The 16731-nt window shown below is 37.5% G+C and overlaps 1 protein-coding gene and 2 pseudogenes across 1 annotated transcript; all 3 read left to right on the top strand.

Moving 5' to 3' along the window:
• Positions 1–5576: 5576 nt before the first annotated feature.
• LOC146485543 (melanocyte-stimulating hormone receptor-like) lies at positions 5577–6445 on the top strand (annotated as a pseudogene).
• A 4543-nt stretch (positions 6446–10988) lies between these two features.
• Positions 10989–12320, top strand: LOC146485542 (melanocyte-stimulating hormone receptor-like). The gene has a single exon (XM_085103202.1). The coding sequence runs from the start codon at positions 10989–10991 to the stop codon at positions 11904–11906; it is 918 nt and encodes a 305-aa protein (XP_084959328.1). The 3' UTR covers positions 11907–12320.
• Positions 12321–12981: 661 nt separating this feature from the next.
• LOC146485541 (melanocyte-stimulating hormone receptor-like) lies at positions 12982–13899 on the top strand (annotated as a pseudogene).
• The last annotated feature ends 2832 nt before the right edge of the window (positions 13900–16731 follow it).

The following is a 16731-nucleotide window of genomic DNA, read 5'->3' as shown; positions in this document are numbered from 1 at the left end:
ACCAAACTTATTGTGAAACATATCGCTGGATCTGAATCATTCAGTTCACCGTGGCCGAAGAGTTCTGCTCTTACTATTTGAATGGACTTGGGCAACTTGTGCAGTTTCATGGAACTGCTGTGTCCTCGCTGTGTGTGTTAAACTTTGCTTTTTCTCCCGTGGCAGTGTTTGGAAATATTCTTGTTATTCGCGCCCTGTGGAAAGCCTCATCGATTCCCGCTAATATAAAAATGTTGTTCCTGAGTCTTGCTGTCTCTGATCTTGAAGTGGGATTGTTCGCTCAGTTAATGCTCGCAGTAGTGTTGAGGATGGCAGCGAGTGGAGGACATGACTTTGAATTTCTCTGTCCAACAATTTTAACTGTTTGTTATTTCTCTTTGTTTCTTCTCGCTTGCGCATCATTTCTGAATGTAACCGCCATTGCTGTCGATAGACTCCTCGCTATTACTCTTCATCTACGATACCGGGAACTTGTCACTTCAAAGCGCGTCATAATAACCTTAGTATCAGTTTGGCTCACCAGTGGCTCCGCTGCTTCTCTGTTCGTTTTGCTTGATATACACAATGTTATAGTAGTTGTGATCGTTGAATTTGTTGGAATCCTCTTGACAACAGTAGCATACATTCATATTTACAGAGCTGTAAGACATGATCAGAATCAAATCGACAGTCAAATCCAGCATCGAAATGCGCAAGCAATGGAACTATTCCGGGAGAAAAAGGTCGCTTTCAACGCTGTGCATTTCTACGTAATATTTCTCCTTTGTTATCTTCCCAATTTTTGCTCTAAAATATTGTTGATAACGGATAGCTTTCAAATGTCTTTTTGGTTGGCTTTCTTTATTACATTATCTTTCGTTCTTCTCAATTCGTCGTTAAATCCTGTAGTTTACTGCTGGCGATATAGAGAAATTCGTCAAATTATGAAAAGAACAATGAAAAAAATATTCCGCATCACCGAGAATTAAGATGGAATAAAGATACCTTGTTAATTAGAACTTGCATTGCGAGTTATTAAGCTGAGGGACTTGAATGTAGTGGAGCTCGGTTAATCTGGCGTCGCATTTGACCGTTTATTTTATTTTATTTTATTTTATTTTATTTTATTTTATTTTATTTTATTTTTTCACATCAAAAACGAAGGACCGAGAAATACTCTTTCTTCTTTCACATCGGCAGAGTCTTCTCTAGTGGATTTAATGAATCGTGTTCTTTGGCTAAAACATCTGGCCACTGAGATATGGTCATGGACGACCTCGGCACCAAAATTGATTTAGTGATTTCAAGGTTATCTGACCCGAAGACTAAAACGGAAGAACTGAATTTTGCAGCAAAAGGTCTGCAAACCAAGATACTCCGTTTTGAGGAATAAGGAGTCTGGATTGAAACAAAAACTTTCAACGAGAACTTCACTTCCATGTAAGTGAATTCACGAACAGACAAATAAGAGAACTGCAAAGTCAAACCGATGAAGCCAAAGGCAACGTCAACGACACTCACAAAAAACTGTTGCCGGTATTTGGAGGCTTAGAGTCGACAGGAAAATTTGAACGGAGTTTGAAGGTAGACGCAAAGCTAGGCAAGAGACTGAAAATAAAAAGCGATGCTAACCGACTTTATGGAGTTTTGAGCACCGGATGGAGAGAAGCCTGTAGGCAGGTGACTGAAAGGAAGAAGAACTGACGAGTGTGCTTTTCCTAGGGTCCTCTGATCATGAACGGGTGCTCAAATGTGGACGAAAACTATAGGATACTAATTAAAGTTAAAACTAGTGTACAAGTACATTTTTAAAGCACTGAATAAAATACCAAAACTTAAAATTAGTTTTGTGAAGCTGGTGGAAAGAAGCCTGTAGGCAAATGGCTGAAAGGAAGAAGAACAAGTGTGCTTTTTCTAGGGTCCTCTGATCATGAACGGGTGCTCAAATGTGGACGAAAACTCAAGAATACTGATTAAAGTTAAAACTAGTGTACAAGCACATTTTTAAAGCACTTCATAAAATACGAAAGCTTGAAATCAGTAGGGAAACTTAAAAATAAGCATTGCTGCGCAGAAATTCTTATCTGAGACTGCCAAACTGTACATTGGATGTAAATATGTTAAAATGTAAAATTTAACACGTTTTTAATGTTAGTTTATCCTGGTCGTTGTTACGATTATTTAGTTTCTCTCTAAAATGCAAATTAGGAAGTTGAGCACATTAAGACTGAATTTTTATTTGACACTTCCTTCTTTTTGGGTAACTTATTTTTAAATCAACATTTCACGATTTCTCCGTATTGTTTAATGAAATAAATTCTGGCGAAGGGCTTGAGGAATGAATGTTGCGTAAGGCAGTTGATCGTTCGCTCTAAAGGTATTAGGAAATTTCAATGTTTTTTCACCTTCTATCTTCTTGTATTGTGTGCAGTAGTTTTACCACTTGCCGATAGATTCAAATGTTAGCTACTTTTAGTGTCACTTTTAGTGGTCGAAAAATATATTTGTATCGATGGAAACGCCAAAATAATGGTTGAGCCTTGTCAACAGTCACCCTACTAGTGCACAGAAGGCAGTGTTTATTAATATCTTTGGTTGCAGATGGCCAGGGTGGAAATGTATTACAACTTAAAAAAAAATTGGCCAATTTTTCGAGTTCGAGCTCTTCCGTTGTATTTTAGAGAAGCCGTTAGAAACGTTTTAAATAGAGTATGTTCTTCCTGAAAGAAATCACTTAATATTTCCCTCCCGGTGCTCATGGGACCAATGCTCGCTTACTATTCAACTGAGTGCTGAATATAGTATAAAGAATACTCCAAAGTCCTTTGCAGGTGGTTTTCCGAAAATGAAATGTGTCTTCGCGCTGTTTCTATAGAAACACTAGAAAACTATATATCACTGTCAGGCCAATAACCATTAAAATTTCAAAATAACGCTACTTTTAAAGTTTTGCTTTCGTAGCCAAGCGCGAGCCATGAAATGCAAAACTGGCATGCGTGCTTTTACTGAATTACCAGCTCTCGCGTCAATGCCAAGCATCCCAACAAACTGGATTCCCATTCGTCACTGAGAAAATCCCTTGTAAAGTTTGACAAGGGAATAATATCCTCGATGACTGTGACGAGTGGGGACGTTTGCATAAGAAAGCCATTTTGAATTTGGCAAAAGCCTGACAAACTTTGGTGTATTTACATATAATGTGTGGGGAACATTTCATAAATCGGGATACCTTATTAAATAATTTGAAAATACAGGGAATAATGCTAACAGAAACCCTGAGTTTTTAGCGCCAAAGACTGACTAGCATAGGTTTGGAACCGTATTACAGCAGTTGACAACGAGTTCACGCCGCTGACAAATGGACAACAACGTAGGAAGTCCCTGCAGAAACTCGTAACGAAACGATATATATTGAAATTTGCGAGAAAGGTATGGTGGTTAAGTTTACCCTGTTTTGCTTCTGTATACGCGTATTATAGCCAACAATGGGCAAAACTGAAGGAAAGTGAAGCATCGCGTTGTTTCTCTTTCGATTCTTCTCCGATTTGTGAAGTTCATTATCGATCGAACTAGGAGCTCTTCTCACTGTCTGCGAGTACTTTCTTTTTGTCATAGCAAAAATTCCTTTTTTCCTTCTTTTGTGGTCCTGACTTCGCTCTGGTTTGTGTTCAAGGACTTTGGTTTATTCTAGGACTTTCCAGGACGACAAGACTCTTCTATGACAAAGACAATTTTCGACAAGTAATGTATGGCCCTCTCGCCAATGGAAATAAAAATTGCGAATGCCAAATAAGAGCTTCTGGATGAACCTCTTTTCCGTGAAGAGGTCAGTGGAGAGTTCACGCCTTTTGGAGATTGTCATACCTCGATGGTTAATTAACTTTCATTTAAAAAGTTATTTTGCTAATAACATTTACTGCAAGAAAACTCTTAGTTTTTAATAGAATCAATCTCGTTACATCTAAGAAAGGATCAGGTTGCTTAAACGATGAAAGTTTGTACTCCACTTTTAGCAGACTGAACCCGTAATCAGAATATGATGGGCTGAAAAAAAGGGCTAAAACCGTGTATTGCGCGGTCAGTTTTGTCGCAAAATAAATTCAAGGCTCGTTGTTTTTTTTTTCACTTAAAACCAAAACTTCATCACTTGTTTTGTTTTTCTTATTATTCGCTTCAAGCCAGGACAACACTGTTCGACCAAGACAATTCCATGTTTTTGGACTTTCTCCCACAAGAAATTCACAGAAACTCATACAAAGCTTCTTTGTACTTTTTACCGGCCATGCCCAGGACGACCCACAATGCATTGCACTTCAAGATGGCTGCCATCGAACTGTTATGAAAATAACACTGTTTTTCAGCATCACTGATATCTGTGTCCGTGACGCATATGTGCCGAACATATGCCGCCTGATTTAGATATGTAGGTCTACAGCTTAAAGGGGAAGTATCATGGGGTTTTTTATATCTTTTCTTAAGAATGATGAAATAAGACCTTTAATCAGCTGCCAGATAATTCTAGAATGACAAGAGGAAAGAAATCAACTCAGTTCTTGAAAGGAACAACTTGTGATCTGTTCTAGCGCATTCTGGAAACAAAAATGCGAGAACTTGAAAAATATTAGCCTAATATTTTTCAAGTTTCAATCCACTCCGGCTGATTAACTCTGTCTCTGGCCAGAGGCAGTAATCGACAGTTTTATTGCACTGGGGTGATAATTTATAACAAACTTGACAATTACTTCATTGTTTCTGCTGACAGACAAAAAATTTTGGGTTTTGAAATGTCAGCAAATTTGCGTGATACTTCCCCTTTAAGAATATTTTTCAAAGTAAATAACCGTCATATCAGTTCTGATGGCACCAAATTAAGGATTACTCTTCGAAATAATGGGAACTTGCTCTTTATTTACCGAACAAAAGATGGATTTCAAGTTCTATACAAACCTGAAGTCTAGAAAATCCTCTACCGTATGGACTCACAAGCCGCATGTGAGTTATTCCACTTATTAAAAGCTAAACCCCATAAGTGACAATGATGCATTCACTGATTCCTAGCGGTATAGTGACAACACAGTGGTCAATTATGAAAAAGAATCATAAACCATTTTCACCCTACATAATCGTACCTTTATTTTCATCGGTCGCGAAACAAATGATATTCTCTATTTTAAAAAACGACAACCACAGTTTTTAGATCGTACACAAGACATATTTCGATGGAACACTTCGTCCGTTTATCTATTAATATTCCGCTCATAGTATCAGTGTCAACGTTTGAAGAGAGTTACAAACAGACGGCATGTCTTTGAAGGAAGTAGAAGCTGTTGTCGAAACACGAACCGTAGACAAATGTTTACTCCGTCTAAAAATTTACCAAATTTGCATAAAAATATCAAAGGACGTGTTTAAGCCAATAAAGAACCCGCTTATTTAAGGTCATGTTATACAAAACGCAGTATGCAGTTGTATTAATTCCTTATTTCATGCAATGAGCTTACAGATGTCGGTTATGACTCTCATTAGAGCTACAAACAAAATAGGGACACCAAACTTATTGTCAAACATATCGCTGGAACTGAATCATTAAGTTCACCATGGCCGAAGAGTTCTGCAGTTACCATTTAAAGGGACTTGGTCAACTTGTTCAGTTTCACAGGACTACGCTGCTCTCGTTGTGTGTATTACACTTTATTTTTTCTCCGGTGGCAACGCTTGGAAATATTCTTGTTATTCGCGCCTTGTTGAAAGCCTCATCGATTCCCCCTAACATCAAGAAGTTCTTCCTGATCCTTGCAGTCTCTGATCTTGCCGTGGGGTTGTTCACCCAGTTAATGTATGCAGTTGTGTTGAGGATGGCAGCGGATGGAGGTCATAACTTCGACTTACTCTGTCCAAAAATTTTAACTGTTTGTTATTTGTTTTTACTTCTTCTCGGCTGCGCATCATTTCTGAATGTGACCGCCATTGCTGTCGATAGACTTCTCGCCATTACTCTTCATCTACGATACCGAGAACTTGTCACTTCAAAGCGCGTCATAACAGTCTTGGTAATAGTCGGAGGGCCATAGTAGTTGTTATTGGTGAATTTATTGGAATCCTCCTGACAACAGTAGCCTACATTCGCATTTACAGAGTTGTAAGACATCATCAGAATCAAATCCACAGTCAACTCCAGCAGCAAAATTCGCAAGCAATGGAACTATTGCGTGAGAAGCAGTCCGCCTTCAATGCTTTGTATTTCTACGTAATTTTTGTCGTGTGTTATCTCCCCCATTTCAGTTCTGGAATACTGTTAATAACGGACAGCGCTCAAAGTTCTGTGCGGTTGGCTATACACGCTACACTTGTTTTCGTTCTTCTCAATTCGTCGTTAAATCCGGTAGTTTATTGCTGGCGATATCGAGAAATTCGTCAAATTGTGAAAAGCACAGTGAAAAAAACATTCCGCATCACCGAGAATTAATATGGAGTAAAGATGCCTTGTTAATTTGAATTTGCGTTGTGACTTATAAAGCTAAGGGACTTGAATGACGTGAAGATCTGTTAACCTGACGTCGAATTTGAACGTTGATCATTTTTCACACCAAAAGGGAAGGACTCAGAAATACTATTTCTTCGATTAGTTTTGCAGAGTCTTCTCCGGGGAGAAGAGATTTACTGTGCAACGAATTCAACCTGGGCCACCCAACATTGATCAGCCAAACATAGCTCACGTTTACAACGAAGTAGTCTGGCCTTGGTAATTTGTAAACCAATCAAAAACGAGAACATTTCTTTAAATTTCAGTGTCGGTTTTTTCGGTGGCCCCGATTGAGTTCGTTGCACTGTAAAGAGTCGTGCTCTCCGGCTAAAACAGCCGGCCACTTGGATATGGTCATGGAAGCCACCAAAATTGATTTAGGGATATCTAGATTATGCCTGAACACTAAATTGGAAGAACTGAATTTTACAATAAAAGGAGTGCAGAGGAAGGTGAGATGTTTAGAGGAAGAACGGGCCTGGATTAGAACAAAAACTTCAGACGAGAAGTTGACTTCGATGGAGAAAACTGTTTAATTCCTAGACAAAGTGATGAAGCCTAAGGCAACGTCGACGACATAAGAAGAAAACTACTGTGTTTGGAGACTTGCAGTCGACAGGAAAATTTGAAATTAGAAGGAACAATCAAAGCTACACTTGAGATGGAAAATTTAAAAGAGGTGCTAGCTCAAAAAGTGTCGAATTTCAACGTGTGCAACGGAGAGGCCAAAGGCTGAAAGAAAGTGGCTGAAAGGAAAAATACCAAGTGCGCTTTTATAAAATTCTGTGATAGGGAACTGGTGCTAAAGTTATGGGGGAAATCGGGCTCAAGAATAAATTGAGTGTATAAGGATCTCCTTAAAAATCTAAGAATGATTGAAAAAAATTCAAATCCGTGGAGAAACTCAAACTTGAGCATTGAAGCTCAGCAACTCCGAGACCGAAAAACTTTTCATTGATGATAAATATTTCAAGATGTAAAATATAACGCAAATGTTAGTTTTTTTCTTGGTCGTTATTGCGATAGTTAATCTCTTAATTCCAATTTCGAAATCGGGCTATAATAGATTTAATTTGTTTTTGACATTTTCTTCTCTTTGAATGACCCGCTTTTTGTTAACATGTCACGAAATTTTCCCCATTGTCTCAATCCGCTGAAGGACCTGGGAATAAATTTTGCTTAATGCAGTTGACCGTTATTGCGATTAATTAGTTAATCTCTAAAATGTCAATCACGAAGTCGCGCTCTAAAGGAATTAATTTGTTTTTTGATATTTCCTTCTTTTTGGGTTACCCGTTTTTTATTAACATGTCACGAATGTTCCTCATTTTCTCAATCCGGTGAAAGACCTAGGAATAAATGTTGCGTAAGGCAGTTGATCATTATTGCCATTATTTATATACTCTCCAAAATGCCAATTACGAAGTCACGCTATAATAGAATTAATTTGTTTCTGACTTTTCCTTCAGTTTTTGGGTTTCCCGTTTTTTATTAACATGTCAGGAATTTTCCCCATTTTCTCAATCCGTTTAAGGACCTGGAAATAAATGTTGCGTAAGGCAGTTGATTGTTCTCGCAAAAGGTATGAGGCTAGGTAATTTCAATGTTTTTTCGCCTTTACCTTCCTCTCCTTCTTATGTATTGTCTAAAGTAGTTTTGCCGTAGGCCGATAGATGTAGATGTTAGCTACCTTTTTATTGTCGCTTTGAATACAATTAGGCGAAACAGATATTTGTATCGATGGAAACGTCAATTTAATGATTGCGTCGTCTCAACGGTCACCCCACTAGTACACCCAAGCTAGCTCTAATAAGTATCTTTGATGGCAGATGGCTTGAATTAAAATGGATTACAACTTGAAAAAATTGGCCAATTTTTCGAGTTCTTCTTGTGTATTTTGAAGGAACCGCTAAAAAACTGAGTACATATAGTTTGTCCTCCCTGAAAAAAAAATCACTTTAATAACCCTATCCAGACCTAGGGGTCTGGGGAGGATATTGCCCGCGGTGACTTTGAACCTGAATAACTATTATATGTCTGTGCCAACGTCATGAATCTTCAGGAAATTTTTAGAAATTTTTCTGGCAAAAATGCGCTGTAGTCGGTTATTGTCCATTGACATTGATGATACCATGGCAAACAAGTTTTCACAAGCAGTTTTTGTTCAGAACTAGAAAGACCTTTTTTAAATAAAGAAACTACTTCTCTTAGTGTAAATTTTGTGTTTTTAGCTCATGTAAGTGTTTCTTTATTATTTTTGATCATTCTTTGCTTAGTTTCGGTGCTTTCCTAAAGTTTCGGGGAAAACCAGAAATCAGAGATGACGTATCTAGGATGACCCCTATTTAGAAATAATGACGTGATTAGCACGTCATATGACATCATCACCCCACCCCCCCCCCCCCCCCCGTGATACAAAAGACAAAAAGAAAAGCTCGGTCTAGATAGCATTAATATTTCCCTCTCGCTGCTCATTGAGTGTAGTTTCATGTTAGAAAATAGTTACTTTTTTACGTATTTGAGAAGTTTTTGTTCTAAAACAACAGTTCCACGTTAAACAATAAAGATCCCATGAACAATGCTCTATTCTATTCAAGTGATGTATACAGTACTAAGAATATGCCAAACCTTTGCAGGTCTTTAGAAAAAAAAATGTGTATTCGCGTTGTTTTTGTAGTAGCACCGGAAAACTATATATCACGGTAAAGCCAATAAACTTCAAAATCTCAAAAAAACGCTACCTTTAAAGCTTTCCTTTCATAGCCGAGAGTGAGCCGATAAAACACAAAATGACATGTGTGCTTTTACTGTATTGGTTACTGAGGAAATCCCTTGTAAAGTTTGACAATGGAATATTCCTCGATGATAGTCACGATCTGGCGCGAGATGTATTACACAGCCATTTTGAATATTAATTTCGCAAAACGCTGACAAACTTTTGGTCTATTTATATATAATGTGTGAGGAACATTTTGTAAATCGAGATACACTAGTACTTAATTTGAAAATGCAGGGATTATCCTAAACACAAAGCCTAAGTTTTTAGCCTCCAAAGACTGATTTGCATTTGCATAGTTATCAGACCTTATTACACCAGTTATCAACGAGATCAAGGCCACGACCAATGAACAACAATGCTGGAACTCCCCGCAGAGACTCGTGACAAAATAATCTAGTGTAATTTGCGAGAAAAGCATAGCGGCTAAGTTTTTCCTGTTTTGTTAATGTGTATGCGTGTTGTAGCCAGCAATGGACTAAACTTAAGGAAAGTGGAGTACTGCTTTGTTCCTCACTCGATTCTTCTCTGATTTGTGAATTACATGGTCGATCGAACCAAGTGCCCTTGTCACTGTTTGTCAGTACTTTCTTTTTGTCATTGTTGGGTGGGTTTCCCTATGCTCCAAAGCACTACAAGAAAACTCTCAATCCACTTTTAGCAGGGAACTCATTATCAGAATATAACGGGCTTTCCACCAAGAAAATTCCATTTTTATCAATGTCAGATCGGAGAAAAAAGAAGTCTTTCTCTGTAGCATGAGAACCATAGGTATTAAAACATGAAAGAACTTCTTCGTAATTTTATTGTTTATAACATGTTTATGCCTATGAATAGAAAGAAGAACTGGGCAAACAGAGGGACAACTGAACAAACCAGAAACGCAAACAAACGAACAAACGGAAGCCTGAGCAAGCGAACGGATAGCCCAATGGCCGAGTTAACGGTTAAACGGTCCACCGAGCGCTCGCCGACGAAAACGAACGAATGAGAAACCGAGTGAACGAACCCGCGAAACTAGATGAACAGCTGAACGACCGACTGGACAGCTCTTTTGTTTGCAGTTCTATGCGTTAATAAGAATCGATTTTTTGATATTTTAGTGCAAACTTAAAAGCGCTTCTCTTTTCGGAACGAGTAGAAAGCGATGTAGCTTTCGTTCTCAATACTCATGTTTAGTAAATATTGAAAATCTTACGCAAATATTTTAATGAACGTGTGTGATTCCACCTATTGAAAGCCCATGAGTAACAAAAGGAGCAGATGCTCGACGATAAACATAGTCTATCATGCAATTGACTGACGCATTCACTGAAGCGAGCGGTAAAATAATAACACGGGAGTCAATTATGAAAGTGGCATTTTATGAAAACACGTGAAAAAAAGGTTCATTAACCATTTAACTTTACTTTCATCTATCGCGAAACAATTAATATTCTACAATTTAAACATGAGCAGTAGACAAATGTTACTCCGTCGGAAAATTTACCAAATTTGAATAAAGATATAAAAGGTTTTGTTTAAACCAATAAAGCGCATTTAATTATTTAAAGTCATATTATACAAAACGCAGTATGCAGTTGTATTAATTCCATATTTCATGCACGTAGCTTGCAGGTGTCGGTTATGCATCTCATTAGAGCTACAAACAAATAGGGGCACCACACATATTGTGAAACATATCGTTGGATCTAAATCATTAAGTTCACCATGGCTGAAGAGTTCTGCGATTACAATTTGAAGGGACTTGGACAATTTGTTCAGTTTCATGGGACTGCTGTGTACTCGTTGTGTGTGTTAAACTTTATTTTTTCTCCCGTGGCAGCGTTTGGAAATATTCTTGATATTCGCGCTCTGTGGAAAGCCTCATCGATGCCTGCTAATATAAAGAAGTTGTTCCTGAGTCTTGCTGTCTCTGATCTTGCCGTGGGATTGTTCGCCCAGTTAATGTACGCAATGGTGCTAAGGATGGCAGCCAATGGAGAAAATAACTTTGACTTACTCTGTCCAACAATTTTAACTGTTTGTTTTTTCTCTTTATTTCTTCTCGCTGGCGCATCATTTCTGAATGTAACCGCCATTGCTGTCGATAGACTCCTCGCTATTAGTCTTCATCTACGATACCGGGAACTTGTTACTTCAAAGCGCGTCATAATTGCACTAGTATCAGTTTGGCTCACAAGTGGAGTCGCTGCTTCTCTGTTCGTTTCGCTTAATATACGCAATGCCATGGTAGTCATCATTGAATTTGTTGGAATTCTCTTGACAACAGTAGCGTACATTCGCATTTACAGAGCTGTAAGACATCACCGGGATCAAATGCATAGTCAACTCCAGCAGCAAAATGCGCAGGCAAGGGAACTATTCCGGGAGAAAAAGTCTGCTTTTAATACTGTGCATTTCTATGTAATTTTTGTCGCATGCTATCTTCCGAAGTTTTGCTCTGCAATATTGTTGATAACGGACAGCGCCGCACACAATTTTTTTTGGTTGGCCGATCACGTCACATTATTCTTCGTTCTTCTCAATTCGTCGATTAATCCTGTAGTTTACTGCTGGCGATATCAAGAAATTCGTCAAATTATGAAAAGTACAGTGAAAAAAATACTCCTCATCCCCGACAGTTAAGGTGGATTAAAGATGCTTTCTTTATGTTTTCTTTCACTTTGAACTAATATGTAGAGTATAAGTAATTATGCAACATGTTTTGAGCAGGAACTAAATGAACATTTGTTGAACAGCGAAACAATTTCTTAACTTGTGAACTTGATGTTAGCTGCAGCACAACAGTGCAATTTCATATCGTGAAGGAAAAGTAATAAAAAATTGTACACCGAAATACAAAAACAAGAAAAAATATAAGTAATAATTGTATGCATGAAAATAAGTTACACAAAGCAAATTCTTTTATGCCTTACATTGTTGAAGGAGTAAATCAAAACGTGGTATTATGAATAATATAAAACATAAACGTGAAATCAACTGATCCGTATTTAGTTTTTTGCTGTAAAATGACGCCCAAATGCCCATTTATTTATTTATTTACTTATTTATTTATTTATTTATTTGTTTTTTCCTTTCTTCCTTCCTTCCTTCCTTCCTTCCTTCCTTCCTTCCCTTGTTTCTGATTATGAAAAGAGACATTTTATGAAAAGAAACCTAAACGACATACGCAGAAACCTGCTGTGTTTGGAGTCTTGCAGTCGACAGGAAAGGGTGATAATAACCCAACGATTAACAAAACGACAATATTCTCCAATTTACAAAAACGACAGTTTTAATCGTATGTCTGATATATTTCGATTGAGCACCCTTGATTGTCTGCCCGTCCACAATATTCTCTTTCTCTCATTTGGAGAAAATAGAAGTCGTTGTTTATAAACGACATATTCCTGTTTGGAATCATCTTAAACTTCAAAAAATTTTCCGTAAATTTTAAAGAAAGACTTGCCTATTTTTTTTCTATTTTTCTTCATAACCCTCAGAATATTTAAGATATTTGCATAAAGATATAGAAACCAGAGATTAAACCAATATAACTGCGTGCTCAGTCGGTCTCTTATTATTCGAAACGCAGTATGTAGTTGTATTAATTCTTTATTTCATACAGTTATTTTACAGCTGTCGATTGGTAAGTCTAACTCACATTGAAGCTGCAAACGGATATCATATATATCGCCGGATCTGAATCATTAGGTTCGCCATGGCCGTAGAGTTCTGCAGTTACCATTTGAAGGATCTTTGTCGACTTGTTAAGTTTCACAGGGATACCATGCTCTCAATGTGTGTATTACACTTTATTTTTTCTCCCGTGGCAACGATTGGAAATATCCTTGTTATTCGTGCCCTGTGGAACGCCTCATCGATGCCCACTAATATGAAGAAGTTCTTCCTGAGTCTTGCTGTCTCTGATCTTGCCGTGGGATTTTTTGCATAGTTATTGCTCGCAGTAGTGCTAAGGATGGCAGCCAATGGAGGCCAAAACTTTGACTTACTCTGTCCAACAATTTTAACTGTTTGTTCTTTCTCTTTATTTCTTCTCGCTTGCGCATCATTTCTGAATGTAACCGCCATTGCTGTCGATAGACTCCTCGCTATAACTCTTCACCTACGATACCAGGAACTTGTCACTTCTAGGCGCGTTACAATAGCCTTGGTATCAATATGGATCACAAGTGGTGTCGCTGCTTCTCTGTTCGTTTCGCTTAATACACACAATGTCACGGTAGGTGTGATCGTTCAAGTTGTTGGAATGCTCCTGACAACAGTAGCGTACATTCGCATTTACAGAGTTGTAAGGTATCATCAGAATCAAATCCACAGTCAACTTCAGCAGCAAAATGTGCCCGCAATGCAGCTAATCCGAGAGAAAAAGTCCGCCTTCAATACTGTATATATCTACGTAATTTTTGTCGCATGTTATCTCCCGCATTTCTGGTCTGCAACGTTGTTAAAAATAAACAGCGCTGAAATTTATTTTTGGTTGGGTTTTTACCTCACACTTTATTTCGTTCTTCTCAATTCGTCGTTAAATCCTGTAGTTTACTGCTGGCGATATCGAGAAATTCGTCAAATTATGAAAAGCACAGTAAAAAATATATTCCGCATAATCGAGACTTAAAATGGAATATAGATGCCTTGTTAATTCGAATTTGCCTTGTGACTAATAAAGCTAAATGATTTGAGTCTGAAGTGAAGCTCTTTTAACCTGACGTCGAATTTGAATGTTGATCATTTTTCACACCAAAATTGAAGGACCGAGAAATATTATTTCTTCGATTAGTTGGGCGGTGTCTTCTCCAGTTGAGAAGAGATTTGAAGAGTCGTGTTCTTCGGCTAAAACACCTGGCCACTGAGATATGGTCATTGAAGACATCGTGTTATCTAGGTTATCCGACCTGAAGACTAAAATAAAAATGAAATAAAATTAAACTAAAAGCAAGGTGGCATGTTTGAAGGAAGGATGAGCCTGAATTAAAACAAAAAACTTCAGACGAGAAGTTCACTTCGTTGGAGAAAACTGTTAATTCGTAGACCAACTGATGAAACCTAAAGCAACATCGACGACATACGAAGAAAATGGCTATATTTGGAGACTTGCAGTCGACAGGAAAATTTGAAATTAGAAGGAACAATCAAAGCAACACGAGAGATGGACAACACAAAAGAGGTTCTGACATAAAAGGTGTCGAATTTCAACGTGTGCATCGGAGGGACTAAAGCCTAAAAAGAAAGTGGTTTGAAGGTTCTCTAAAGGAACATGTGATTATTAATGAATTAATTTGATTGAAGGGAATACCGCTAAAAACAAACCCTGTACGATTTACAGCAGTTTTCAACGAGATCAAGGCGTCGAGCAATGGACACCAACATAGGAACTCTCTGCAGAGAACACAGGGCACAGAGGAGGCAAATTTGATGTAGAAATTTTGCGGCAAATTGAGTTTGTTGATACAAGAACGTGAACGAAGAATGCATCATCAGATAATATTAGGTGTCTGTTGAAAGATTACATAGCCATCAATGCTTGCCTGCTGGCGATATCGAGATATTCGTCAAATTATAAAAAGCACACTGAAAAAGATACTGCGAATCAGACACCGACAGTTAGGGTGGAATAAAGATGCTTTCTTTCTTTTTGTTTTCAGTTCGAACTGATATGTAGAGTAAAAGTAATTATGGAACATGGGTTAAGCAGGAACTAAATGAGCATTTGTTGAACAGCGAAACAATTTCTTCACTCGTGAACTTGATGTTAGTTGCGGCACAACAGTGCAATTTCATATCATGAAGGAAAAGTAAAAAAAAATGTACGCCGAAATACAGAACAAGAAAAAATATAAGTAATAATTCTATCTATGAAAATAAGCTACACGAAGGAAATTTGTCTATGTTTTATATTGTTGAAGGAGTAAATAAAAACGTGGCATAAATAATAATAATAAAAATAAACGTGAAATCAACTGATCCGTATTTAGATTTTGTTGCTGTAAAATGACGCACGGATGCCCTTTTATTTATATATTTATTTATTTTGTCCTTCCTTCCTTCCTTCCTTCCTTCCTTCCTTCCTTTCTTCTTGCTTGCTTAAAATATTTTGATGTGTAGTTAATCCCGTTATCTTTATACATGTTAGCTCCACAGTTTGGGTGGGCTCACTGTGCTAAGAGACTCACATAAGAAACGTCTCAATCCACTTTTAGCAGGGAAATCTTAACCAGAATATAACGGGCTTTCCACCAAGAAAATTCTATAGTCTTAAACTGTTTTCTCCAAGAAATTCAAAGCATCCCATAGAAAGCCTCATCTGTTTACCGGCTTTACCCTGGATGCCCCACAATGCATTGCAATTCAGCATGGCTGCCATTGAATTGTTATGTTATATGCCGACTGATTTGCATATGTGATTTAACAGTTTCAGAATATTTTTCAAAGTTAATAACCGATGTTATATCAGTTCTGCTGTCACCAAATTAAACATTACTTTTCGAAGGATTCTAACTTGTATAATTTACTAGTAAAACAACTAATAGCTGTTGAAAACAGCATTAATATTGTTTCTTCACATAGCCTTTCATTGATTTTCATATTCTAAGTTCCTCTTGTCTCGAAATAAGGGAGACTTGCTCTTTATTCACCAAACAAATGATGGATTTGAATTTCTCAGATACACGCTTGATGTCTAGAAAAACGTGTACTGTATGGAGTCACTAGGCGGACATAGAAGCTCCATGAGTAACAAAAGAAGCAGATGCTCGACGATAAACATGTCCATGATGCAACTGATTGACTTATTCACTGACGCGAGCGGTATAATGACCTGATACAGGAACCCATTTTAAAAAAGAGGCATTTTTTGAAAGGACGCCAACAAATGGTATTTAAATAATTTCAACCTTAGACAATCGTAAATTCACTTGTAATGATTAAGAAAACGACAACATTCTCTATTTTAATAAAGGCATCTTTTAATGGTTTATGTTATATATTGCGATGGAACACCCATAAAAGTTAGTTTTACTGCTATTCCGTCCTCAAGATGTAGATATTCTTTCCGTTTCAAGCCGAGAGTTACATGCGGACGATAAAAGTAGAAACTGCTGTTTAAAAACGAATTACTCCTGTTTGTGATCATGTCAAAGTTCAAACAAGTTGCTTTCATTTGATAGAAAGACGCACGAAAGGAAGTTTTTCTTTCTATTTTCTTTAATAAGTCTCGGACAATTTACCGTATTTGCATATAGATATAGAAAAAAAAAGGCTTAAACAAATAAGAGTACGTGCTCATTTAATGTCATTATACAAAACTTAGAAAAGTCGTACTTACTCCTTACTTCATGCAGTTACCTTACAGCTTTCATTTAAGACATTAGCGCGACAAACAAATAAAGCACATTTTCATCTAACTCATTAAGTTCACCATGGCCGAAGAGTTCTGCAGTTACTACTTAAA

Source organism: Pavona decussata, unplaced genomic scaffold (genome assembly GCF_977016875.1).
Source record: "Pavona decussata unplaced genomic scaffold, jaPavDecu1.1 SCAFFOLD_26, whole genome shotgun sequence".
Lineage (NCBI taxonomy): Eukaryota > Metazoa > Cnidaria > Anthozoa > Scleractinia > Agariciidae > Pavona > Pavona decussata.
This window is presented reverse-complemented; position numbering and strand designations above follow the sequence as displayed.

What these genes read in the sequence shown, in the direction of transcription:
- LOC146485542 (XM_085103202.1), top strand. Translation starts at nt 10,989, where the DNA reads ATGGCTGAAGAGTTCTGCGATTACAATTTGAAGGGACTTGGACAATTT.